This window comes from Pristiophorus japonicus, chromosome 8 (assembly GCF_044704955.1).
Source record: "Pristiophorus japonicus isolate sPriJap1 chromosome 8, sPriJap1.hap1, whole genome shotgun sequence".
NCBI classification, from domain to species: Eukaryota; Metazoa; Chordata; class Chondrichthyes; family Pristiophoridae; genus Pristiophorus; species Pristiophorus japonicus.
In genome coordinates, this window is record NC_091984.1 from 72460908 (window position 1) to 72487441 (window position 26534).

Here is a 26534-nt window from a genome sequence, read left to right on the forward strand (position 1 = left end):
CCTGCTGAGGCACTAAAGTATGGCGAAGAGGCGCTGTTGGCGCGGATACATGACCTCATCTCTCTCATCTGGAGGGAGGAGAGCATGCCGGGAGATCTGAGACGCAGTGATTGTGACCATTTTTAAAAAGGGGACAAGTCTAACTGCGGCAACTACAGGGGAATCTCCCTGCTATCAGCCACTGGGAAAGTTGTCGCTAGAGTTCTCCTCAATCGTCTTCTCCCTGTGGCCGAAGAGCTCCTCCCGGAATCACAATGCGGATTTCGTCCCCTACTGGGCACAACAGACATGATCTTTGCAGCTCGACAGTTGCAGGAAAAATGCAGGGAGCAGCGCCAGCCCTTATACATGGCCTTTTTCGATCTTACAAAGGCCTTTGACACTGTCAACTGTGAGGGTCTATGGAGTGTTCTCCTCCGTTTCGGATGCCCCCAAAAGTTTGTCAACATCCTTCGCCTGCTTCACGATGACATGCAGGCGGTGATTCTTACCAACGGATCCATTACAGACCCAATCCACGTCCGGACCGGGATCAAACAAGGCTGCCTTATCGCTCCAACCCTCTTCTCAATCTTCCTCGCCGCCATGCTCCACCTCACAATCAACAAGCTCCCCGTTGGAGTGGAACTAAACTACAGAACCAGTGAAAAGCTGTTTATCCTAAGCCGCTTCCAGTCCAGGTCCAAGATCATCCCACCCTCTGTCGTTAAGCTGCAGTATGCGCACGACACCTGCATCTGTGCACATTCAGAGGCTGAACTCCAGGATATAGTCAATGTATTCACTGAGGCATATGAAAGCATGGGCCTTACGCTGAACATCCGTAAGACAAATGTCCTCCACCAGCCTGTCACCGCCCTTCAATCATCAAGATCCATGGCGCGGCCCTGGACAACGTGGACCATTTCTCACACAAAGGCAGACATTGATGCGGAGATTCAGCATCGCCTCCAGTGCGCCAGCACAGCCTTCGGCCGTCTGAGGAAGAAGACCAGGCCCTCAAATCTACCACCAAACTCATGGTCTACGGGGCTGTAGTAATACCCACCCGCCTGGATGGATCTGAGGCATGGACGATGTATACAAGGCACCTCAAGTCGCTGGAGATATACCACCAACAATGTCTCTGCAAGATCCTGCAAATCCCCGGGGAGGACAGGCGCACCAACATCAGTGTCCTCGACCAGGCTAACATCCCCAGTATTGAAGCACTGACCACACACAATCATCTTCGCTGGGCAGGCAACATAATACACATGCCAGATATGAGACTCCCTAAGCAAATGCTTTATGCGGAGCTCCTTCATGGTAAACGAGCCAAAGGAGGACAGCGGAAACGTTATAAGGACACCCTCAAAGCCTCCCTGGTAAAGTGCGACATCACCACTGATACCTAGGAGACGCTGGTGGCAGACCGCCCGAGGTGGAGAAAGTCCATCCGGTAGGGCGTTGAGCTCTGAGTCTCAAGAGGAGCACGCGGCAAACCAGCCCCACCGACCCCTTCCCTCACCAAATGTCTGTCCCACATGCAACAGGGTCTGTGGCTCTCATAGCGGACTGTTCAGCCATCAAAGAACTCACTTTGGGAGTGGGAAGCAAGTCCTCCTAGATTCCGAGGGACTGCCGATGATGATGATGTCCTCCTCACACATTGCTTTTCCTCCCATCTTTGTATCGTCAGCAAACTTGGCTACGTTACACTCAGTCCTTTCTTCCAAGTCGTTATAATAGATTGTAAATAGTTGGGGTCCCAGCACTGATCCCTGCAGCAACCCATTAGTTACTGGTTGCCAACCAGAGAATGAACCATTTATCCCGACTCTGTTTTCTGTTAGTTAGCCAGTCCTCTATCCATGCTAATATATTACCCCCAACCCCATGAACTTTTATCTTGTGTAGTAACCTTTTATGTGGCACTTTGTCAAATGCCTTCTGGAAGTCCAAATACACCATATCCACTGGTTCCCCTTTATCCACCCTGTTCGTTACATCCTCGAAGAACTCCAGCAAATTTGTCAACCATGACTTCCCCTTCATAAATCCATGCTGACTCTGCCTGACCGAATTTCACTTTTCCAAATGTCCTGCCTCTTTAATAATGGACTCCAACATTTTCCCAACCACAGATGTTAGGCTAACTGGTCTATGGTTTCCTACTTTTTGTCTGCCTACTTTTTTTTTTTTTTTTTAAATAGGGGCGTTACATTTACAATTTTCCAATCTACTGGGACCTCCCCAGAATCCAGGGAATTTTGGTAAATTACACCCAATGCATCCACAATCCCTGCCACTACTACTGTTAAGATCTTAGGATGAAAGCCATCAGGTCCAGGGGATTCACCTGTCTTCGGTCCCATTATCTTACTGAATACCACTTCCTTACATAGAAAACAGGTGCAGAAGTAGGTCATTTGGCCCTTTGAGCCTGCACCACCTTTCAATAAGATCATGGCTGATCATTCCCTCAGTACCCCTTTTCTGCTATCTCTCCATACCCCTTGATCCCTATAGCCGTAAGGGCCATATCTAACTCCCTCTTGAATATATCCAGCGAACTGGCATCAACAACTCTCTGTGGCAGGGAATTCCACAGGTTAACAACTCTCTGACTGAAGAAGTTTCTTCTCAGCGCAGTACTAAATGGCCTACCCTTATCCGAAGACTGCGTCCCCTGGTTCTGGACTTTCCAAACATCGGCAACAATCATTCCGCATCTAACCTGTCGAGCCCCATCAGAATCTTATACGTTTCTATGAAATCCCCTTTCATCCTTCTAAACTCCAGTGTATAAAGGCCCAGTTGATCCAGTCTCTCCTCATATGACAGTCCAGCCATCCCTAGAATCAGTCTGGTGAACCTTCTCTGCACTCCATCAATAGCACGAACGTCCTTCCTCAGATTAGGAGACCAAAACTGAACACAATATTCCAGGTGAGGTCTCACCAAGGCCCTGTACAACTGCAGTAAGACCTCCCTGCTCCTATACTCAAATCCCCTAGCTATGAAGGCCAACATGCCATTTTCCTTCTTCACCACCTGCTGTACCTGCATGCCAACTTTCAATGACTGATGAACCATGACACTCAGGTCTCGTTGCACCTCCCTTTTCCTAATCTGCCGCCATTCAGATAATATTCTGCCTTCGTGTTTTTGCCCCCAAAGTGGATAACCTCACATTTATCCACATTATACAAAATCTGCCATGCATTTGCCCACTCACCTAACCTGTCCAAGTCAGCCTGCAGTTCTTAGCATCCTCTTCACGGCTCACACCACCACCCAGTTTAGTGTCATCTGCAAACTTGGAGATATTACACTCAATTCCTTCAATTAATGTATATTGTAAAGAGCTGGAGTCCCAGCACTGAGCCCTGCGGCACTCCACTAGTCACTGCCTGCCATTCCAAAAAGGACCCGTTTATCCCGACTCTCTGCTTCCTGTCTGCCAACCAATTCTCTATCCACATCAGTACATTACCCCCAATACCATGTGCTTTAATTTTGCACACCAATCTCTTGTGGGACCTTGTCAAAAGCCTTTTGAAAGTCCAAATACACCACATCCACTGGTTCTCCCTTGTCCACTCTGCTAGTTACATCCTCAAAAAACTCAAGATTTGTCAAGCATGATTTCCCTTTCATAAATCCATGCTGATTTGGACCGATCCTATCACTGCTTGCCAAATGCGCTGCTATTTCATCCTTAATGATTGATTCCAACATTTTCCCCACTACTGATGTCAGGCTAATCGGTCTATAATTACCCGTTTTCTCTCTCACTCCTTTTTTTAAAAGTGGTGTTACATCAACTACGCTCCAGTCCATAGGAACTGATCCAGAGTCGATAGACTGTTGGAAAATGATCACCAATGCATCCACTATTTTTCGGGCCACTTCCTTAAGTACTCTGGGATGCAGACCATCAGGCCCCAGGGATTTATCAGCCTTCAATCCCATCAATCTCCCGAACACAATTTCCCGCCAAATAAGGATATCCTTCAGTTCTTCCTGCTCACTAGACCCTCGGTCCCCTAGTACATCTGGAAGGTTATTTGTGTCTTCCTTCGTGAAGACAGAACCAAAGTATTTGTTCAATTGGGCTGCTATTTCTTTGTTCCCCATTTTCAATTCACCTGAATCCAACTGCAAGGGACCTACGTTTGTCTTCACTAAACTTTTTCTCTTCACATATCTATAGAAGCTTTTGCAGTCAGTTTTTATGTTCCCGGCAAGCTTCCTCTCGTACTCTATTTTCCCCTCTTAATTAAACCCTTAGTCCTCCTCTGCTTAATTCTAAATTTCTCCCAGTCCTCAGGTTTGCTGCTTTTTCTGGCCAATTTATATGCCTCTTCCTTGGATTTAACACTATCCTTAATTTCTCTCGTTAGCCACGGTTGAGCCACCTTCCCCGTTTTATTTTTACTCCAGACAGGGATGTACAATTGTTGAAGTTCATCCATGTGATCTATAAATGTTTGCCATTGCCTATCCACCGTCAACCCTTTATGTATCATTTGCCAGTCTATTCTAGCCAATTCACATGTCATACCGTCAAAGTTACCTTTCCTTAAGTTCAGGACTCTAGTTTCTGAATTAATTGTGTCACTCTCCATCTTAATAAAGAATTCTACCATATTATGGTCACTCTTCCCCAAGGGGCCAAGAACAACACTGCCAATTAATCCCTTCTCATTACACATCACCCAGTCTAGGATGACCAGCTCTCTCGTTGGTTCCTCGACATATTGGTCGAGAAAACCATCCCTAATACACTCCAGGAAATCCTCCTCCACCGCATTGCTACCAGTTTGGTTAGCCCCATCAATATGTAGATTAAAGTCGCCCATGATAACTGCTGTACCTTTATTGCACACATCCCTTATTTCTTGTTTGATGCTGTCCCCAACCTCACTACTACTGTTTGGTGGTATGTAAAGAACTCCCACTAGCGTTTTCTGCCCTTTGGTATTCCGCAGCTCTACCCATACCGATTCTACATCATCCAAGCTAATGTCCCTCCTTATTATTGCATTAATTTCCTCTTTCACCAGCAACCCCAACCTGCCTCCTTTTCCTCTCTGTCTATCCTTCCTAAATGTTGAATACCCCTGGATGCTGAGTTCCCAGCCTTGGTCACCCTGGAGCCATGTCTCTGTGATGCCAATTACATCATATCCGTTAACTGCTATCTGCGTAGTTAATTCGTCCACCTTATTCTGAATACTCCTCGCACTAAGGCGCAGAGCCTTCAGGCTTGCCTTTTTTAACATACTTTGCCCCTTTAGAGCTTTGCTGTAATGTGGCCCTTTTTGTTTTTTGCCTTGGGTTTTCTCTGCCCTCCACTTTTACTATTCTCCTTTCTATCTTTTGCTTCTGCCTCCATTTTATTTCCCTCTGTCTCCCTGCTTAGGTTCCCCTCCCCCTGCCATATTAGTTTAACTCCTCCCCAACAGCATTAGCAAACACTCCCCCTAGGACATTGGTTCCGGTCCTGTCCAGGTGCAGACCGTCTGGTTTGTACTGATCTCACCGCCCCCAGAACCGGTTCCAATGTCCCAGGAATTTGAATCCCTCCCTTCTGCATCACTCCCCTCAAGAGACGTATTCATCTGAGCTATCCTGCGATTCCTACTATGACTAGCACGTGGCACTGGTAGAAATCCTGAGATTACTACTTTTGAGGTCCTACTTTTTAAATTTAGCTCCCAGCTCCCTAAATTCATCTCGTAGGACCTCATCCTGTTTTTTTTACCTATATTGTTGGTACCTATATGCACCACGACAACTGGCTGTTCACCCTCCCTTTTCAGAATGTCCTACACCCGCTCCGAGACATCCTTGACCCTTGCACCAGGGAGGCAACATACCATCCTGGAGTCTCGGTTGCGGCCGCAGAAACGCCCATCTATTCCCCTTACAATCAAATCCCCTATCACTATAGCTCTCCCACTCTGTTTCCTGCCTTCCTGTGCAGCAGAGCCACCCACAGTGCCATGAACTTGGCTGCTGCTGCTCTCCCCTAATGAGTCATCCCCCTCAACATTACCCAAAGCGGTGTATCTGTGCTGCAGGGGGATGACCGCAGGGGACCCCTGCATGACCTTCCTTGCACTGCTCTTCCTGTTGGTCACCCATTCCCTATCTGGCTGTGCACCCTTTACCTGCGGTAAGAGCAACTCGCTAAACGTGCTATTCACATCATTCTCAGCATAGTGGATGCTCCAGAGTGAATCCACCCACAGCTCCAGTGCCGCAATGCGGTCAGTCAGGAGCTGCAGGCGGATATGCTTCCCGCACACGTAGTAGTCAGGGACATTGGAAGCGTCCCTGACTTCCCACATAGTACAGGAGGAGCATAACATATGTCCGAGCTCTCCTGCCATGACTTAACCCCTAGATTAACTTAATTTGGCAACAACAATGCTAAAGGTTACTTACTGATAAGGAAAAGAAAAAGAATAACTACTTACCAATCACTTACCCCCTTGGCTGTGACATCACCTTTCGATTTCTTTCTACTTTTTTGCCTCCCTGCTGCAGCTGCACCGGCTGGCCTTTTGTTGGTCTTTCCGATGCTGCTCCGCCTCCTCGACCTCCCCGCTGTCTCCCCGACTCGACGCTGGCCTTTTGTAAGCCTCTCCGACGCTGCTCCGCCTCCTCGACCTCCCCGCTGTCTCCCCGACTCGACACTGGCCTTTTGTAGACCTCTCCGACGCTGCTCCCACTCCTCGATTGTGTTAAGTTCCTCCCCACTATAGCCACTAGACTATCCACTGTCGGAATATTGTTAGTGTCCTCCACCGTAAAGACTGATACAAAATATTTTTTCAGAGTTTCTGCCATCTCCATGTTCCCCATTACTAATTCCCTGGTCTCGTCCTCTAAGGGACCAACATTTACTTTACTTTAGCCACTCTTTTCCTTTTTATATATCTATAGAAACTATTGCTATCTGTTTTTATATTTTGTGCTAGTTTACTTTCATAGTCTAGCTTCCCTTTCTTAATCATTTTTTATTCGTTCTTTGCTGGCTTTTAAAAGCTTCCCAGTCTTCCGTCCTTCCACTAGTTTTGGCCACTTTGTATGCCCTTGTTTTTAAATTGGATACCTTCCTTAATTTCCTTTGTTATCCAGTGTAAGTGTGGATTCTGTTCAGAGGTCGTCGGCATACTCCTTAGCTACACTGCCAACCACAATTTCAGGGCCATTGAAGAAATTTCAAAGAGAGCAAACCAGGAAATAAAAGGCACTGATTACCTGCACTTTAAAAATATGAGAGCGCAAAATAAAGATCGGGACATAGACATGGGGTTAAGGTAGAAGTTGAAATATCATGAACAAACTTAATATATATATTTTTAAATCTAGCAATTGTATCATATGGAGAAATTTGATATTCCGCAAATATAAATTTCGTTTTTCAGGGCCAGAATGGTTGATCAGCAGTCAATACGCTGTTAAAACCCCAGTTACACCTATTCCAACAAGGTTTAGCATTCACAAGGGTGTTTAAAAGTGATATTAGCACAGAAAAGCTTACGTTTTCATCAGTTCAACTGTTTTCACTGATTTCCAGCTATGGGTGGGGGAGGAGGGTACACAGTGCAGCCTGTGTTAGAGCAGTGAATAACTGACCATAAATTATGGATTTCCGTGTTTAGCTGAGCATGCACTAAATCCTGTTATTTTATGTTCCGTTTCAGAGGGGTCGTGATGGCGAACGCTGACAGTTCACTGTCATTAACACCGCAATATCCGGGCCAATGTGTTTGAATCTCAGCTCTGGATCACACAAAATGCCAAAGTGGGATGGAGTCCGTGGCAAGGGAGTGAAGTATTTGGGGGAATGGGGGTGGGGCAAAAATGATGCTTTTGGTCTTCCCAATACTCAGTTGGGAGGAAACTTTGATTCATCCACGACGTAATAAATACCAGTTATTTTTTTTTTTTAATTCGTTGCCAATCTTTCCAATTCTTTGTCAAATCACAAATGCCAGAGGTCACCTTGCACACATCAAGGATCACTCTGCGCCAATGCTCTTAGCCAAAAGGCCTAGAGTCACTGCACCGTTCCTGGAAGTACTGCAATACCAGGTTCGTGCCATGGAGGTGGATGGGTCAGGCCCCCCACACACCTCCGTGGAGGTGGATGGGTCAAGCCACCCCACCCACCTCCTTCTTTGATGTCATGAAGGCAGGTGAATTAAAAATTAGTCTGTTAGCATCCTCCTCACAGCTCACACTGAAGTTAAGAGGCTGCATGGTGACTTGGACTGGTTAGGTGAGTGGACAAATGCATGGCAGATGTAGTAGAATGTGGATAAATGTGAGGTTATCCACTTTGGTGGCAAAAACACGAAGGCAGAATATTATCTGAATGGCGGCAGATTAGGAAAAGGGGGGGTGCAACGAGGCCTAGGTATCATGGTACATCAGTCATTGAAAGTTGGCATGCGGGTACAGCAGGCGGTGAAGGTGGCAAATGGCATGTTGGTCTTCATAAGCTAGGGGATTTGGGTACAAGAGCAGGGAGGTCTTACTGCAGTTGTACATGGCCTTGGTGAGGCCTCACCTGGAATATTGTGTTCAGTTTTGGTCTCCTACTCTGAGGAAGGACATTCTTGCTATTGAAGGAGTGCAGCGAAGGTTCACCATACTGATTCCCGGCATGGCAGGACTGACATATGAGGAGAGGCTGGATCGACTGGACCTGTATTCACTGGAGTTTAGAAGGATGAGAGGGGATCTCATAGAAACATATAAAATTCTGACGGGACTGGACAGGTTAGATGCAAGAAGAATGTTCCCGATGTTGGGGAAGTCCAGAACCGGGGACACAGTCTAAGGATAAGGGGTAAGCCATTTAGGACAGAGATGAGGAGAAACTTCTTCACTCAGAGTTGTAAACCTGTGGAATTCTCTACCGCAGAGAGTTGTTGATGCCAGTTCGCTGGATATATTCAAGAGGGAGTTAGATATGGCCCTTATGGCTAAAGGGATCAAGGGGTATAGAGAGAAAGCAGGAAAAGGGTACGGAGGTGATGATCAGCCATGATCTTATTGAATGGTGGTGCAGGCTCGAAGGGCCTACTCCTGCACCTATTTTCTATGTTTCTATGTTTCAATATTTTCCAGAGTACAGACAAGGAAGGCTGATACAGGAAGTAATGCCTGCTGAAAGACATTGACCAACATCTGTAACAAAATTTCTGAATTAAATGTTACTTCACCAAACTAAAACATGTAATTATAGCAATCTTATAGTTCTTTTACAAATGTACAGGCATATTATTTGAGCTGTTGGCAAACGTCATGCTGTTCGTAATTTCGTTGGCATATTTTACTAATATGTCGTCAATGTTCCCTCTCATTTTGTTTCATTCAAAATTCCGCGCATGCACTATTTCTCCATTCAAAAGCCGATAAGCTGACTGCCCGTGACCTCCAGAGCGTTGCATGGCTGCGCAGCTTAAAGGGAACATTGTATGTTATTCTACTAGCACATTACTTATATTGCATACCTTTATCTGAGCAACTATGGAACTGGCTGAGCTCACAAACCTGGGGTAACATCATTTAAAGACCGGTGCCATCAAAACTTGACTTTTTACCCAATAGCTGCTTAAAAGGGCCTCAGGATTCCTCAAAATGCTACAGGTAATGAATTACTTTTTGAAATGTAGTAACTTGTAGGCAACTATGGCAGTCAATTTGTGCACAAGTCTCACAAATGGCAGGAGATGAATGACTAGTTAATCTGTTTTGGTGGTACCCTGTATTGGTTGAACCATGAACTATGCTCTTCCTTCAAGAAGTACTATGGGATCTTTTACATACACCTAAATAGGCAGACAGTTTCTCTGTTTACATCTCATCTGAAAGGTGACTCCTTCAACAATGCAGCACTCCTCCGTACTGCACTGAAGTGTCAGCCTTGATTATGTATTCCAGTCCAGGAAGGGGGTGTGAACCCACAATCTTCTGACTCAGAGGCAAGAGGGCTACCACTGAGCCAAGAGGATTTGAGGAGGCAGTTGTGTGGATAAAAGGAGTTGCAGTTGTTCTTAACCTCCTGCCTGATCCCAGAGAAGGAGGAGGAGTTGACTGTGAAGAGGGAGGCACAGGAATACTCAATATAGTTAACACAGATCTGATGGTAGATAAAAATAATAGTTGTGCACCTGGTAGACTGAAGATCTGCAGCCTTCAAACTTTCAGATGGGAAGACGGTAAGTAGCATGGGGAATGTCAGGAATAGGAATAACTTGGTGGGGATGAGGGCATCAAAGGCAGAGGTGAGGGATTGGCAGAGCTAGCCACTAGTGGCAGCAGTTCCATCATGGGTACAGGGTGAGGGAAAGGGGAGTTGGGAATTTGAGAGTGTGCTGGTGAGGGAACACGGTAAGTTTTTTTTTCCAGGAGCAGAAAGTGAGGGTAGTGGGGTTGGAGGCAGAGAGAGAGAGATGTGGATGGTAAGGAAGACAAAGATTTAGTCAGACAACCTTATCTGCAGTTGAAATCTTTGAGTTGGCACAACCTCATGAAATGGTGAGACTGATGGGGGTGGCTGCTGGGAAGTTTATATGGTGTAAGGTTAATTGAAGACAGGAAAGGGGAGAGGTCAAAGGGGAGAGGTCAAAGGAGAGTGGGCAAGGATAATTTAACTGTAGATTACAATTTCCAAGGAAGACGAGTTGTTCACTGGAGAGTAACAGAGATCTTGGTGTGGAAATCACAGTAGAGTTTAGGAGGCTAGTAGATGACAAGCAATTTAAAAGAGAATTTGGAGTGTGGAAGATAGTGCTTGAATTAGGAAAAGGTGTCAGAAGAGTAAAGGGTGACTGGGCTTATTGAATCTAGCAAGTTTACATTGGGATACATCAGAAATTGGCAGAATAAGCCCTTTTCTCTATATAAATAAAGTAAACGTAACTTGACAAAGGACCTTGCAATTGTCTCTATACAATAGAAGAGAGATAATTGCAAGGATAAACTGAATCATTTGGGTGTGAATTTATTTTTCTGTGTCTACGATGTTATGAATGCTATTTATACAGATACAGCTGGGCTGGCTTCGAAACCAAGAGAGTGGCTGAAACTAGTTTAAAAATCTTTAATTCGACTGGATTTCTGGTGTTCGCCAATTGCTGAGTGGTATCTTTTACCTGTCCGAGAGCCGATTTAAACTCCTGGTTGGAAGCCGGCGGGAGCAGATGGCAATCCGTGCAGGAGTGTGAGTAGGAGGATTTTAACTGCCTGGCCTCATCTGAATATGCCACGTCATCTGCTTGGCCATTTCCAGCAGAAAGTGGCAGCTGGCCAGCAACAGCAGACGGTAAGTCCAGGAGTGTAAATGTTGCGAGTGTCTTGCGGCTGAGAGGAGAACCCAGGGCAGCAGAGGCTCGGGTTTTCCTTGTGGGGCCTGGAGGAGTTACTGATCTCAATTGTGATACTGTGACAGAGCAGTGGGCAAACGCCACACATGACCCCACAGTGAGGGAGAAAACAAATTAGGAAATACTCAACTCGAGGCCACCCTACAAAACTGTTAACAATCTTCGAAACAGATTGCCTGTCGAGTTGGCTGGGGGATGGTGTGTCGAAAGCAATACAGGCGGCTCATCCCCCAAAAGATGGCCATTTTGAAAACTAGTAAGGAGCTTTGATGATGAAATCACTTGATCTACTGATATTAATGTAATGGTAAACCAGATGGGTTAGAGTTTATAGTTCTGAAATTTGTGAGATAAATTAAAGATGGTCAATTTAGAAGCGATTTGTAGGTTCTTGTGGCACTTAATCATTGATTGAACAGCAGGAATACCGCGCGTCCTCATGAATAAGGATAAGTAGGTTTTGATAAGAAAACAAAAAAATGCATAGCTCTGAATCATCAGGCCCATGCTCAGTCAATTTTATCAACTGGAGTTTTCTAAGTGCTGGTAGTATCTCTGTAAAAAAAAATATAAGGTGATCTGTCAGGAGTCAGCTGACAGTAGAGTAATGAGAGTACATAGGGGAAGTAGAGTAATGAGAGTACATCGGGGAAGGTACGAGGGTCTGGCCTGACCAGAACAACCTCTTCTTTTCAGTTTTTATGAGGAAGATGTTCTTTTGACATTTTGTGGCAACAGGATTTTATTATTATTCGATAACTATTGATGTGTTTCCATATTTTACATGACTACAATTTTATACACTGAAGTCAAAATAATATAGCTGCAATATGCTATTTTATCTCCTCATTGAAGATAGCTATGAAAAAGTTTAAATACGTCTACCTCTTTTTCTTTATATATTCACTACTTTGCTGAACTGCAAGACTGCTAGATTCCTTAGACAAGACCCTTCGCAGTGTTGCCATTGTTACAACAAAATACAGAACAGACCACATATAATGCAATCGACAGACTCCCACACCATGTCAGGTTGTAATGATTTTCAACTTTTTTATGTCTGCTTTTTCAAAAAATAGGTCAATCAACTCGGTCCATCGATTTTAACTGATGACCAAATGGTAGCCAACAATTTGACGTCTCAGATGTAAAACCTCGAGAGCTAAATAGAGGTGGTCAGGGTCAACAAAAATCCATATCTAATTATAGTTATGAGAACTGTAACACTGCGGTACATATTTCATTGTAATGAAAACAATTTAGTAAATCTTGAACACTAAAGATTTGGGTTTGACAAGAAGCAGAGACTTTTTGAAATATGCAGCCAATCTTTCTGACCATTTCTAAGCTTAAATTAGTTTTAAAATTAAAATCTAAATATTGGATGAGGCTAGGAAATACTCAGATTTGTAAGGGTGAATGGAGCACAGAACATTGAATCATGATTTTAAGAGTACTGCTAGTCAGAGCAGGAATCGCAGGATAGCTCAGATGAATATGTGGCTTGAAGAGTGATGCAGAAGGGAGGGATTCAAATTCCTGGGGCATTGGAACCGGTTCTGGGGGGAAGTGGGACCAGTACAAACCGGACGGTCTGCACCTGGGCAGGACCGGAACCGATGTCCTCGGCGGAGTGTATGCTAGCGCTGTTGGGGAGATTTTAAACTAAAATGGCAGGGGGATGGGAATCAATGCAGAGAGGCAGAGGGAAGCAAAAAGGGGGTAGAAGCAAAAAGATAGGAAGGAGAAAAACAAGATGGAGAGCAGAGAAATCAAGGGCAAAAATCAAAAAGGACCACATTACAACATAATTCTAAAAGGGCAAAGAGTGTTAAAAAAACAAGCCTGAAGGCTGAGTCTCAACGCGAGGTACATTCGTAATAACGTGGATGAATTAACTGCGCAGATAGCTGTTCATGGATAGGATGTAATTGGAATTACAGAATCATGGCTCCAGGGTAAGCAAGGCTGGGAACTCAACATCCAGGGATATTCAATATTCAGGAAGGATAGGCAGGAAGGAAAAGGAGGTGGGGGGTAGCGTTACTGGTTAAAGAGGAGATTAACGCAAAAGTAAGGAAGGACATTAGCGTGGATGATGTGGAATCTATATGGGTAGAGCTGCGAAACACCAAAGGACAGAAAACGTTAGTGGGAGTTGTGTACAGACCACCACACAGTAGTAGGGAGGTTCGGGACGGCATCAAACAGAAAATTAGGGATGCGTGCAATAAGGGTACAGCAGTTATCATGGGTGACTTTAATCTACATATTGACTGGGCTAACCAAACTAGTAGCAATACTGTGGAGTTGTTGTTCCTGGAGTGTATAAGGGATGGTTTTCAAGACCAATATGTCGAGGAAGCAACTAGAGAGCAGGCCATGCTAGACTGGGTCTTGGGTAACGAGAGGGGATTAATTAGCAATCTGGTCATGCGAGTCCCCTTGGGAAAGAGCGATCATAATATGGTAGAATTCTTCATTAAGATGGAGAGTGACACAGTTAATTCAGAGACTAGGGTCCCAAACTTAAAGAAAGGAAACTTTGACGGTATGAGACATGAATTGGCTAGGATAGACTGGCGAATGATACTTAAAGGGTTGATGGTGGATAGGCAATGGCAGACATTTAAAGATCACATGGATGAACTACAACAATTGTACATCCCTGTGTGGCGTAAAAATAAAAAAGGGAAAGTGGCTCAACTGTGCTAACAAGGGAAATTAGGGAAAGTATTAAATCCAAGGAAGAGGCATATAAATTGACCAGAAAAAGCAGCAAATCTGAGGACTGGGAGAAATTTAGAATTCAGCAGAGGACTAAGGGTTTAATTAGGAGGGGGAAAACAGAGTATGAGAGGAAGCATGCAGGGAACATAAAAACTGACTGCAAAAGCTTTTATAGATACATGAAGAGAAAAAGATTAGTGAAGACTAATGTAGGTCCCTTGCAGTCAGAATCAGGTGAATTCATAATGGGGAACAAGGAAATGGCAGACCAATTGAACAAATACTTTGGCTCTGTCTTCACTAAGGAAGACACGAATAACCTCCTGAAAATACTAGGGGACCGAGGGTCTAGCGAGAAGGGGGAACTGAGGGAAATCCTTATTAGTCAGGGAATGGTGTTAGGGAAATTGAAGGGACTGAAGGCCGATAATCCCCAGGGCCTGATAGTCTGCATCCCAGAGTACTTAAGGAAGTGGCCCTAGAAATAGTAGATGCATTGGTAGTCATTTTCCAACATTCCATAGACTCTGGATCAATTCCTATGGATTGGAGGGTAGCTAATGCAACCCTACTTTTTAAAAAAGGGAGGGAAAACAGGGAATTATAGACCGGTTAGCCTGACATCGGTGGTGGGGAAAATGCTCAATTAGTAAAGATGTAATGGCAGTGCATTTGGAAAGCAGTGACAGGATCGGTCCAAGTCAGCATGGATTTATGAAAGGGAAATCATGCTTGACAAATCTTCGAGAGTTTTTTGAGGATGTACTAGTAGAGTGCATTACGGAGAACCAATAGATGTGGTGTATTTGGACTTTCAAAAGGCTGTTGACAAGGTCCCACACGAGAGATTAGAGTGCTAAATTAAGGTACATGGTATTGGGGGTAACGTATTGACATGGAGAGAGAAATGGTTGGTAGACAGGAAGCAAAGAGTGGGAATAAACGGGTCCTTTACAGAATGGCAGGCAGTGACGAGTGGGGTGCCGCAGGGTTCAGTGCTGGGACCCCAGCTATTTACAATATATTTTGATGATTTAGACGAAAGAATTTAATGTATTATCTCCAAGTTTGCAGATGACACTAAGCTGGGTGACAGTGCGAGCTGCGAGGAGGATGCTAAAAGGCTACAGGGGGACTTGGACAGGTTAGGTGAATGGGCAAATGCATGGCAGATGCAGTATAATGTGGATAAATGTGAGGTTATCCACTTTGGGGGCAAAAACAGGAAGGCAGATTATCTGAATAAAATCATCGAAAATAGGTGCAGTAGTAGGCCATTCGGCCCTTCGAGCCTGCACCACCATTCAATAGCATGGCTGATCATTCACCTCAGTACCCCTTTCCTACTTTCTCTCCATGCCCCTTGATCCCTTTAGCCATATCTAACTCCATCTTGAATATATCTAACAAAATGGCAACAACAACTCTCTGCTGTCGAGAATTCCACAGATTAACAACTCTGAGTGAAGTTTCTCCTTATCTCGGTCCTAAACGGCTTACCCCTTTATCCTTAGACTGTGACCCCTGGTTCTGGACTTCCCCAATACAGGGAACATTCTTCCTGCATCTAACCTGCCCAGTCCCATCAGAATTTTATATGTTTCTATGAGATCCCCTCTCATCCTTCTAAACTCGTGAACACAGGCCCGCTCGATCCAGTCTCTCCTGATATGTCAGTCCTGCCATCCCGGGAATCAGTCTGGTGAACCTTCGCTGCACTCCCTCATTAGCAAGAACGTCCTTCCTCAGATTAGGAGACCAAAACTGAACACAATGGGCCCAAGTTTCGAGCTCCTGGACACCTGTTTTTCGCGCCTAAAAAAACCCTCCGTATTCTCCCTGCAGGTCCTCTGGCCCTCGGCGCAGCGCAGCAGGAGCTGTGGGGGGGCGGAGCCAGGTCCCTGCATTGAAAACAGTGCCAGGACCTCTGCACATGCGCGCTTATAGTGGGCACGCAAGTGCAGTAGCTCCAGGCATCCAAAACTGCGTGGGAGGGGCCCGAAGCAGGCAGCCCCTAGCCCTGGCCAAATGGCCTCACTGGGGCTGCGTGAATAAGGCTCCTCCCACGGCCAGCTCCTGCTTCCTCCCGACCAGACTTGACTGCTGCTTCCCGCACCCCACCCCCGCCTCCGGACCGGACCCGACACCTGCCACCGCCCACCTCCCCCCCCCCCCCCCCCCCGGACCCGACACCCGCCCCCCCCTCCACCCCTGGACCAGACCCGACACCCGCTCCCCCCCACCACCCCCCCCCGGACTGGATCCGACCTGACCTCCCTCCCCCCGACCCGAACCGACCTCCCTCCCACCACCCCCCCGACCCAACCCAACGCCACCTACCTGTAAATCTGGTGCTGGGGACGGGCCCAGTCCAATCTCCTTCCCCCCCCCAATCTCCTTTCGCACCCCCAATCTCCTTTCTCCCCCTTCTCCCCTTGCTCCTTTCCCTCCCTCGCTGTCAGAAACACAGACACTGACAGACAGAGAATGAGAGACACACACAGACAGAGAGATAGAGACTCTGACAGACAGACTGAGGGGGGCATCCCAGCACGCTGTTGGAGGGCTCCCGGTGCTGCAGTCGGTAAGTAGAAAATGTTTTATTTATTGATTTAAAAAAAAAATGATTTATTAATTTTTTTTGATTGATTTATTGGTTGATTTATAGAAACATAGAAACATAGAAAATAGGTGCAGGAGCAGGCCATTCAGCCCTTCTAGCCTGCACCGCCATTCAATGAGTTCATGGCTGAACATGAAACTTCAGTACCCCCTTCCTGCTTTCTCGCCATAACCCTTGATCCCCCGAGTAGTAAGGACTTCATCTAACTCCCTTTTGAATATATTTAGTGAATTGGCCTCAACTACTTTCTGTGGTAGAGAATTCCACAGGTTCACCACTCTCTGGGTGAAGAAGTTTCTCCTCATCTCGGTCCTAAATGGCTTACCCCTTATCCTCAGACTGTGACCCCTGGTTCTGGACCTCCCCAACATTGGGAACATTCTTTCTGCATCTAACCTGTCTAAACCCGTCAGAATTTTAAACGTTTCTATGAGGTCCCCTCTCATTCTTCTGAACTCCAGTGAATACAAGCCCAATTGATCCAATCTTTCTTGATAGGTCAGTCCCGCCATCCCGGGAATCAGTCTGGTGAACCTTCGCTGCACTCCCTCAATAGCAAGAATGTCCTTCCTCAAGTTAGGAGACCAAAACTGTACACAATACTCCAGGTGTGGCCTCACCAAGGCCCTGTACAACTGTAGCAACACCTCCCTGCCCCTGTATTCAAATCCCCTCGCTATGAAGGCCAACATGCCATTTGCTTTCTTAACCGCCTGCTGTACCTGCATGCCAACCTTCAATGACTGATGTACCATGACACCCAGGTCTCGTTGCACCTTCCCTTTTCCTAATCTGTCACCATTCAGATAATAGTCTGTCTCTCTGTTTTTACCACCAAAGTGGATAACCTCACATTTATCCACATTATACTTCATCTGCCATGCATTTGCCCACTCACCTAACCTATCCAAGTCACTCTGCAGCCTAATAGCATCCTCCTCGCAGCTCACACTGCCACCCAACTTAGTATCATCCGCAAATTTGGAGATACTGCATTTAATCCCCTCGTCTAAATCATTAATGTACAATGTAAACAGCTGGGGCCCCAGCACAGAACCTTGCGGCACTCCACTAGTCACTGCCTGCCATTCTGAAAAGTACCCGTTTACTCCTACTCTTTGCTTCCTGTCTGACAACCAGTTCTCAATCCACGTCAGCACACTACCCCCAATCCCATGTGCTTTAACTTTGCACATTAATCTCTTGTGTGGGACCTTGTCGAAAGCCTTCTGAAAGTCCAAATATACCACATCAACTGGTTCTCCTTTGTCCACTTTACTGGAAACATCCTCAAAAAATTCCAGAAGATTTGTCAAGCATGATTTCCCTTTCACAAATCCATGCTGACTTCGACCTATCATGTCACCATTTTCCAGATGCACTGCTATGACATCCTTAATAATTGATTCCATCATTTTACCCACTACTGAGGTCAGGCTGACCGGTCTATAATTCCCTGCTTTCTCTCTCCCTCCTTTTTTAAAAAGTGGGGTTACATTGGCTACCCTCCACTCCATAGGAACTGATCCAGAGTCAATGGAATGTTGGAAAATGACTGTCAATGCATCCGCTATTTCCAAGGCCACCTCCTTAAGTACTCTAGGATGCAGGCCATCAGGCCCTGGGGATTTATCGGCCTTCAATCCCATCAATTTCCCCAACACAATTTCCCGACTAATAAAGATTTCCCTCAGTTCCTCTTCCTTACTAGACCCTCTGACCCCTTTTATATCCGGAAGGTTGTTTGTATCCTCCTTAGTGAATACCGAACCAAAGTACTTGTTCAATTGATCCGCCATTTCTTTGTTCCCCGTTATGACTTCCCCTGATTCTGACTGCAGGGGACCTACGTTTGTCTTCACCAACCTTTTTCTCTTTACATACCTATAGAAACTTTTGCAATCCGCCTTAATGTTCCCTGCAAGCTTCTTCTCGTACTCCATTTTCCCTGTCCTAATCAAACCCTTTGTCCTCCTCTGCTGAGTTCTAAATTTCTCCCAGTCCCCAGGTTCGCTGCTATTTCTGGCCAATTTGTATGCCACTTCCTTGGCTTTAATACTATCCCTGATTTCCCTAGATAGCCACGGTTGAGCCACCTTCCCCTTTTTATTTTTACGCCAGACAGGAATGTACAATTGTTGTACTTCATCCATGCGGTCTCTAAATGTCTGCCATTGCCCATCCACAGTCAACCCCCTAAGTATCATTCGCCAATCTATCCTAGCCAATTCACGCCTCATACCTTCAAAGTTACCCTTCTTTAAGTTCTGGACCATGGTCTCTGAAATTACTGTTTCATTCTCCATCCTAATGCAGAATTCCACCATATTATGGTCACTCTTCCCCAAGGGGCCTCGCACAATGAGATTGCTAATTAATCCTCTCTCATTACACAACACCCAGTCTAAGATGGCCTCCCCCCTAGTTGGTTCCTCAACATATTGGTCTAGAAAACCATCCCTTATGCACTCCAGGAAATCCTCCTCCACCGTATTGCTTCCAGTTTGGCTAGCCCAATCTATGTGCATATTAAAGTCACCCATTATAACTGCTACACCTTTATTGCATGCACCCCTAATTTCCTGTTTGATGCCCTCCCCAACATCCCTACTACTGTTTGGAGGTCTGTACACAACTCCTACTAACGTTTTTTGCCCTTTGGTGTTCTGCAGCTCTACCCATATAGATTCCACATCATCCAAGCTAATGTCTTTCCTAACTATTGCATTAATCTCCTCTTTAACCAGCAATGCTACCCCACCTCCTTTTCCTTTTATTCTATCCTTCCTGAATGTTGAATACCCCTGAATGTTGAGTTCCCAGCCCTGATCATCCTGGAGCCACGTCTCCGTAATCCCAATCACATCATATTTGTTAACATCTATTTGCACAATTAATTCATCCACCTTATTGCGGATACTCCTTGCATTAAGACACAAAGCCTTCAGGCTTGTTTTATTAACACCCTTTGTCCTTTTAGAATTTTGCTGTACAGTGGCCCTTTTTGTTCTTTGCCTTGGGTTTCTCTGCCCTACACTTTTCCTCATCTCCTTTCTGTCTTTTGCTTTTGGCTCCTTTTTGTTTCCCTCTGTCTCCCTGCATTGGTTCCCATCCCCCTGCCATATTAGTTTAAATCCTCCCCAACAGCACTAGCAAACACTCCCCCTAGGACATTGGTTCCAGTCCTGCCCAGGTGCAGACCGTCCGGTTTGTACTGGTCCCACCTCCCCCAGAACCGGTCCCAATGCCCCAGGAATTTGAATCCCTCCCTGCTGCACCACTGCTCAAGCCACGTATTCATCTGCGCTATCCTGCGATTCCTACTCTGACTATCACGTGGCACTGGTAGCAATCCCGAGATTACTACTTTTGAGGTCCTACTTTTTAATTTAGCTCCTAGCTCCTTAAATTCGTTTCGTAGGACCTCATCCCTTTTTTTGCCTATGTCGTTGGTACCAATGTGCACCACGACAACTGGCTGTTCTCCCTCCCATTTCAGAATGTCCTGCACCCGCTCCGAGACATCCTTGACCCTTGCACCAGGGAGGCAACATACCATCCTGGAGTCTCGGTTGCGGCCGCAGAAACGCCTATCTATTCCCCTCACAATTGAATCCCCTATCACTATCGCTCTCCCACTCTTTTTCTTGCCCTCCTGTGCAGCAGATGTATTTATCATTTATTATTGATGATGGCTCTTTATTTGTAAAACTGAAGTGTTTAATGTTTGTAAACTTCCCTTTAAACACCGCCCCCCTCCAACCATTCCCTGTGCCTGATTTTCTAAAGTGTAGACAAGGTTTTTTTCGAGCGTACAAAAATCTTCACTTACTCCAAACTAACTTAGAATGGAGTAAGTTTTCACTCACGAAACTTTGAAATCAGGCGTAAGTGGCCGGACACGCCCCCTTTTTAAAAAAAAAATTCTGTTCCAGTGAAACGTTTTTAAACTGACTAGATCTGGAGTAAACTAAATGACGAGAATTCCGATTTCGAAGATACTCCGTTCTACACCAGTTGCTCCTAAAAATCAGGAGCAAATCATGTGGAAACTTGGGGCCATTATTCCAGGTGAGGCCTCATCAAGGCCCTGTACAACTGCAGTAAGACCTCCCTGCTCCTATACTCAAATCCCCTAGCTATGAAGGCCAACATGCCATTTGCCTTCTTCCCCGCCTGCTGTACCTGCATGCCAACTTTCAATGACTGATGTACCATGACACTCTGGTCTCGTTGCACCTCCCATTTTCCTAATCTGCCGCCATTCAGATAATATTCTGCCTTTGTGTTTTTGCCACCAAAGTGGATAACCTCACATTTATCCACATTATACTGCATCTGCCATGCATTTGCCCACTCACCTAACCAGTCCAAGTCACCCTGCAGCCTTTCAGCATCCTCCTCACAGCTTACACCACCACCCAGCTTAATGTCATCTGCAAACTTGGAAATATTACATTCAATTCCTTCGTCTAAATCATTAATGTATATTGTAAATAGCTGGGGTCCCAGCACTGAACCCTGCGGCACCCCACTAGTCACTGCCTGCCATTCTGAAAAGGACCTGTTTATTCCCACTCTTGGCTTCCTGTCTGCCAACCAGTTCTCTATCCACGTCAATACATTACCCCCAATACCATGTGCTTTAATTTTGCACACCAATTTCTTGTGTGGGATCTTGTCAAAAGCCTTTTGAAAGTTCAAATACACCACATCCAGTGGTTCTCCCTTGTCCACTCTACTAGTTACATCCTCAAAAAATTCTAGAAGATTTGGCAAGCATGATTTCCCTTTCATAAATCCATGCTGACTTGAATCGATCCTGTCACTGCTTTCCAAATGCGCTGTTATTTCATCTTTAATAATTGATTCCAACATTTTCCCCACCACTGATGTCAGGCTACCCGGTCTATAATTCCCCATTTTCTCTCTCCCTCCTTTTTTAAAAAGTAGTGTTACATTAGCTACACTCCGGTCAATAGGAACTGATCCAGAGTCGATAGATTGTTGGAAAATGATCACCAATGCATCCACTATTTCTAGGGCCACTTCCTTAAGTACTTTGGGATGCAGAGTATCAGGCCCTGGGGATTCATCGGCCTTCAATCCCATCAATTTCCCTAACACAATTTCTTGACTAATAAGGATTTCTTCAGTTCCTCCTTCTCGCTAGACCCTCGGTCCCTTAGTATTTGTGGAAGGTTATGTGTGTCTTCCTTAGTGAAGGCAGAACCAAAATATTTGTTCAATTGGTCTGCCATTTCTTTGTTCCGCATTATAAATTCACCTGATTCTGACTGCAAGGGACCTATGTTTGTCTTTACTAATCTTTTTCTCTTCACATATCTATATAAGCTTTTGCAGTCAGTTTTTATGTTTCCAGCAAGCTTCCTCTCATACTCTATTTCCCCCCTCCTAATTAAACCCTTTGTCCTCCTCTGCTGGATTCTAAATTTCTCCCAGTCCTCAGGTTTGCTACTTTTTCTGGCCAATTTGTGTGCCTCTTCCTTGGATTTAACACTATCCCTAATTTCCCTTGCTAGCCATGGTTGAGCCACCTTCCCAGTTTTGTTTTTACTCCAGACAGGGATGTATAATTGTTGAAGTTCATCCATGTGATCTTCAAATGTTTGCCATTGCCTATCCACTATCAACCCTTTAAGTATCACTCGCCAGTCTATTCTAGCCAATTCACGTCTCATACCATTGAAGTTACCTTTCCTTAAGTTCAGGACCCTAGTCTCTGAATTAACTGTGTTACTATCCATCTTAATAAAGAATTCTACCATATATGGTCACTCTTCCCCAAGGGGCCTCGCAGAGCAAGATTGCTAATTAGTCCTTTCTCATTACACATCACCCAGTCTAGGATGGCCAGCCCTCTAGTTGGCTCCTCAACATATTGGTCGAGAAAACCATCCCTAATACACATTAGTAAAAGGAGGTGTGCAACGAGACCTGGGTGTTATGGTACATCAGTCATTGAAGGTAGACATGCAGGTACAGCAGGCAGTAAAGAAAGCAAATAGCATGCTGGCCTTTATAGCGAAGGGATTTGAGTATAGGAGCAGGGAGATCTTGCTGCAGTTGTACAGGGCCTCACCTGGAATATTGTGCGCAGTTTTGGTCTCCTAATCTGAGGAAGTACGTGCTTGCTGTTGAGGGAGTGCAGCGAAGGTTCACCAGACTGATTCCCGGGATGGCAGGACTGACATATGAGGAAAGACTGGATCGGCTAGGCTCCTACTCACTGGAATTTAGAAGAATAATAAGAGGGGATCTCATAGAAACTTATAAAATTCTGACCGGACTGGACAGGTTCGATGCAGGAAGAATGTTCCCGATGTTGGGGAAGTCCAGAACCAGGGGACACAGTCTAAGGATAAGGGGTAAGCAACATAGGACCGAGATGAGGAGAAACTTTCTCACCCAGAGAGTTGTGAATCTGTGGAATTTTCTGCCACAAAGTTGTTGGGTCCAGTTCATTAGACATATTCAAAAATGTCTAATTCAAAAGTTAGTTAGATGTGGCTCTTACAGCTAAAGGGATCGGGTGTATGGAGAGAAGGCTGGGGTGGGGTACTGAGGTTTAATGGGCAGCCATGATCATATTGAATGGCGGTGCAGGCTCGAAGGGCCGAATGGCCTACTCCTGCACCTATTTTCTATGTTTCTATGTTCTGGTGTCTGGAAATCTAGGTTCAGCTACAACTTATAGGGGTGTCCATTGGCTGATAATTGTTTTATGGAACACACTAAAAACTGTATTTTTCAGACGAGTGAATGTCAGTATCAAGTGGTCCTGATTCTGTATTCAGTAAGCAGCCAACTATGAGAGATTTACAATGTGAACATACCCAAGCTGATGCAGCAGTGAATATTTTATGCTTCATTCAACTACCACTGAGATTGAAACATGAAGCACTTTCAGCAAAAATGTGTAATGAGTATATCAAGACTTGGGCCTGCACAGGAATCACTGTCATTTTCCTTTTCCTCAATTTACAAAAGCATCCATTTCCTCTAGTAGGCATTGTGAGATGAATGAAAAAGCGATTTCAGGAACACAGTCTGAGTCTGAATAAATCCTTGCATAATTTTCTTTCCATTTTCATTCAAATGATATTAGTCAGGGTCAAATGTTAAGTAATTTCATGGCAACCAAAAAATCAATTTCATTCACGTAATTCTACTTGAAAATGTTCTCAATTAAGATACAATTGTGTTGTATATATGAATCACTTTCCTTTGGAATAATTCGAAGACTCGACTGAACAAATGAAGCTTTGAAAATTACTAAGAATTCTTTTGAAGGAAGATGACTTTCCTGTCAGTCTCCGGGCTTCACAAGATTTTTAAAAAATTTATTCGTTGATGGGCTGCGGGCATCGCTGGCAAGGCTGGCATTTATTGCCCATCCCTAATTGCCCTCGAGAAGGTGATGGTGAGCCACCTTCTTGAACCGCTTTGTCGTAACGGTTTGGTACAACTGAGTGGCTTGCTCGGCCACTTCAGAGGACAGCTATGTGTCAACCACATTGCTGTGGGTCTGGAGTCCTATATATACACACCAGACTGGGAAAGAAATTTGCCATCCTTACCTAAAAGGATAAGTGAACCAGGTGGGTTTTTACGACAATCCGGTAGTTTCATGGTCACAATTACTGATACTAGCTTTTTAATTTCAAACTTATTTAATTAACTAAATTTAAATTCCAGCTGCTGTGCTGGGATTTTAACCACACAGCCTAAATCAGGTAGAAGCCGTGTACGTGTATGCAAATCAGGGTCATATTATGTCAATAGGACCCGGATGACCTAACAACTGTCGTGTGAGTGGGGTGCTCGCCAGGGTTGCCCTGCTCAGGGATAACTGCTCTGAATAAGAGAGTGTGCAAAAAAGGTAAATGTTAAACTTCCCTTTGTGGGGCCAGGAGTCGAGCAGGATCTTAAAGGAGGAGAGGGAGGTGGAGCAATGGAGGGGCTTAGAGAGGAAATTCTAGAGCATGGGAACTTGGAGAGGGGAGATACACGAGTCAATGAAATGGAGTGTTTGGGAAGGACCATAGAAAAAGGCAAGGCCATGGAGGAATTCAACATAAGGATAACAATTTTAAATTAGAGGTTCATATCTGAATATCCAAAAGTTGCTGTCCGAGTTGGGCCGCTCTCCCGTTAGCTGGAGGAAGATGGTGTGGTCGACCATGTCATAGGCTTCAGAGAGGCTGAGGAAGACGAGGGATAATGCATCCCAGTAATAGTCAGAGACTGCCATCTGTGATTTTGGGTATGGCCAATTCTGTGCTGCGGGAGGAGTGGAAAGGAGAAGAATTGCAGGGTTGCCTTGATGAGTAAGGGGAGCCGGGAAAGAAGCAGAGCCAGCTGAACAGATTGAGCTCTATTTTCGTGATAAAGAAATCCATGAGCTCCCTGGTTAAACAATCAAGTTTTATTCAAGGAAATATAATGTCTTTCATACCCACCCCGCCCCCCGCCAAGTCATTAAGGCTTCCACCATGAGCCACAATCCATGGTTATTCTGTGCTTCTCACTGTATGATTAACTCAACAATAAAGTCTGTCAAGGGAATGTGTATTCATGTAGTCCATTCATGTAGAATTTCTCTAAAATATCAGCTGTAAGATGCGATTGGCATTAATAACTAATTTTCAAATTAAATTTTTGAATTCATTATCTAATTAATAATACTATCGAAATGTGATGATTAAATTTCACTTTCCTACATAATTGGATCACTGAACTTGGAGGAAAAGAAGGAACAACTGAAGAGAAAAAAATAAAGCAAAAAGCACTCACTTCATGCACTCGACAGAAGTACTTGTCGCCGGTAAATTACACTTGCATTACATGTTGAAAGATATAGATGCATATGATCTACATTATCAAAATTATTAATAACTCTTACTTCCAAAAGTTCATCTCCAATCCTTATTCTCCCATCTTTCCCTGCAGAACCATCAGGATTGATGCCAACTACAAAGATGCTCATACGAGACCTGTCTTTGTTGCCAGCAAGACTGAGTCCCAGACCATTTTTATCCTTTTCAAGCTCAATGATGTGTAGATCTCCTGGCAGGTCTCCGTATTTCTGCCTGATCTTTTCTGCAAAAAAAAAGAATTGTATAAGTCAAGAAAGATGCAGACAATATTTAGTTGCAGTAATGAGAACAAAAAAAAAGGAAAATAATTTAGACAAAGCCTAACTTCAACCTGCTTGAGGACTTGATGTGACTACTTTTTTTTTTAAAGTACATTGTTTCCTATCCCAAATAACCATCTCTGTTCAGAGTGCCATTAAGACTTTTATTTCCATTGTGTTGCATTGGTTTACTTATACTCTCCAAATCTTCTTTGCATTTGCACATTCTGCTACTGAGCACGGTGCTAATTAGTTAACAATTATGCCTAGATCATTTTCTTGAAGCTTCTTATTCAGTGATGTAACCTTCAGTTTGTAATCGCCCCTCAGTTAATACAATGTATGAATTTTCATTTCTGATCAAATATCATTTTTAGTAACCCATTAGTTCTCTGGATATCTTTCTCAATGGTATTCCTTTCCTTGCATTTCAACTTCCATTTTCCAACATTCCATTGACTCTGGATCAGTTCCTATGGAGTGGAGGGTAGCCATTATAACACCACTTTTTAAAAAAGGAGGGAGAGAGAAAACAGGGAATTATAGACCGGTCAGCCTGACCTCAGTAGTGGGTAAAATGATGGAATCAATTGTTAAGGATGTCATAGCAGTGCATTTGGAAAGA

The 26534-nt window shown here is 44.7% G+C and overlaps 1 protein-coding gene across 1 annotated transcript in view; it reads right to left on the bottom strand.

Moving 5' to 3' along the window:
• patj (PATJ crumbs cell polarity complex component) overlaps nt 1-26534 on the bottom strand; it is a 446032-nt gene that overhangs the window by 145172 nt on the left and 274326 nt on the right. The window contains exon 26 of the mRNA XM_070888230.1: nt 25676-25872. Within this exon, the coding sequence (XP_070744331.1) occupies nt 25676-25872 (197 nt within the window). The remainder of the gene's footprint in view (nt 1-25675; nt 25873-26534) is intronic.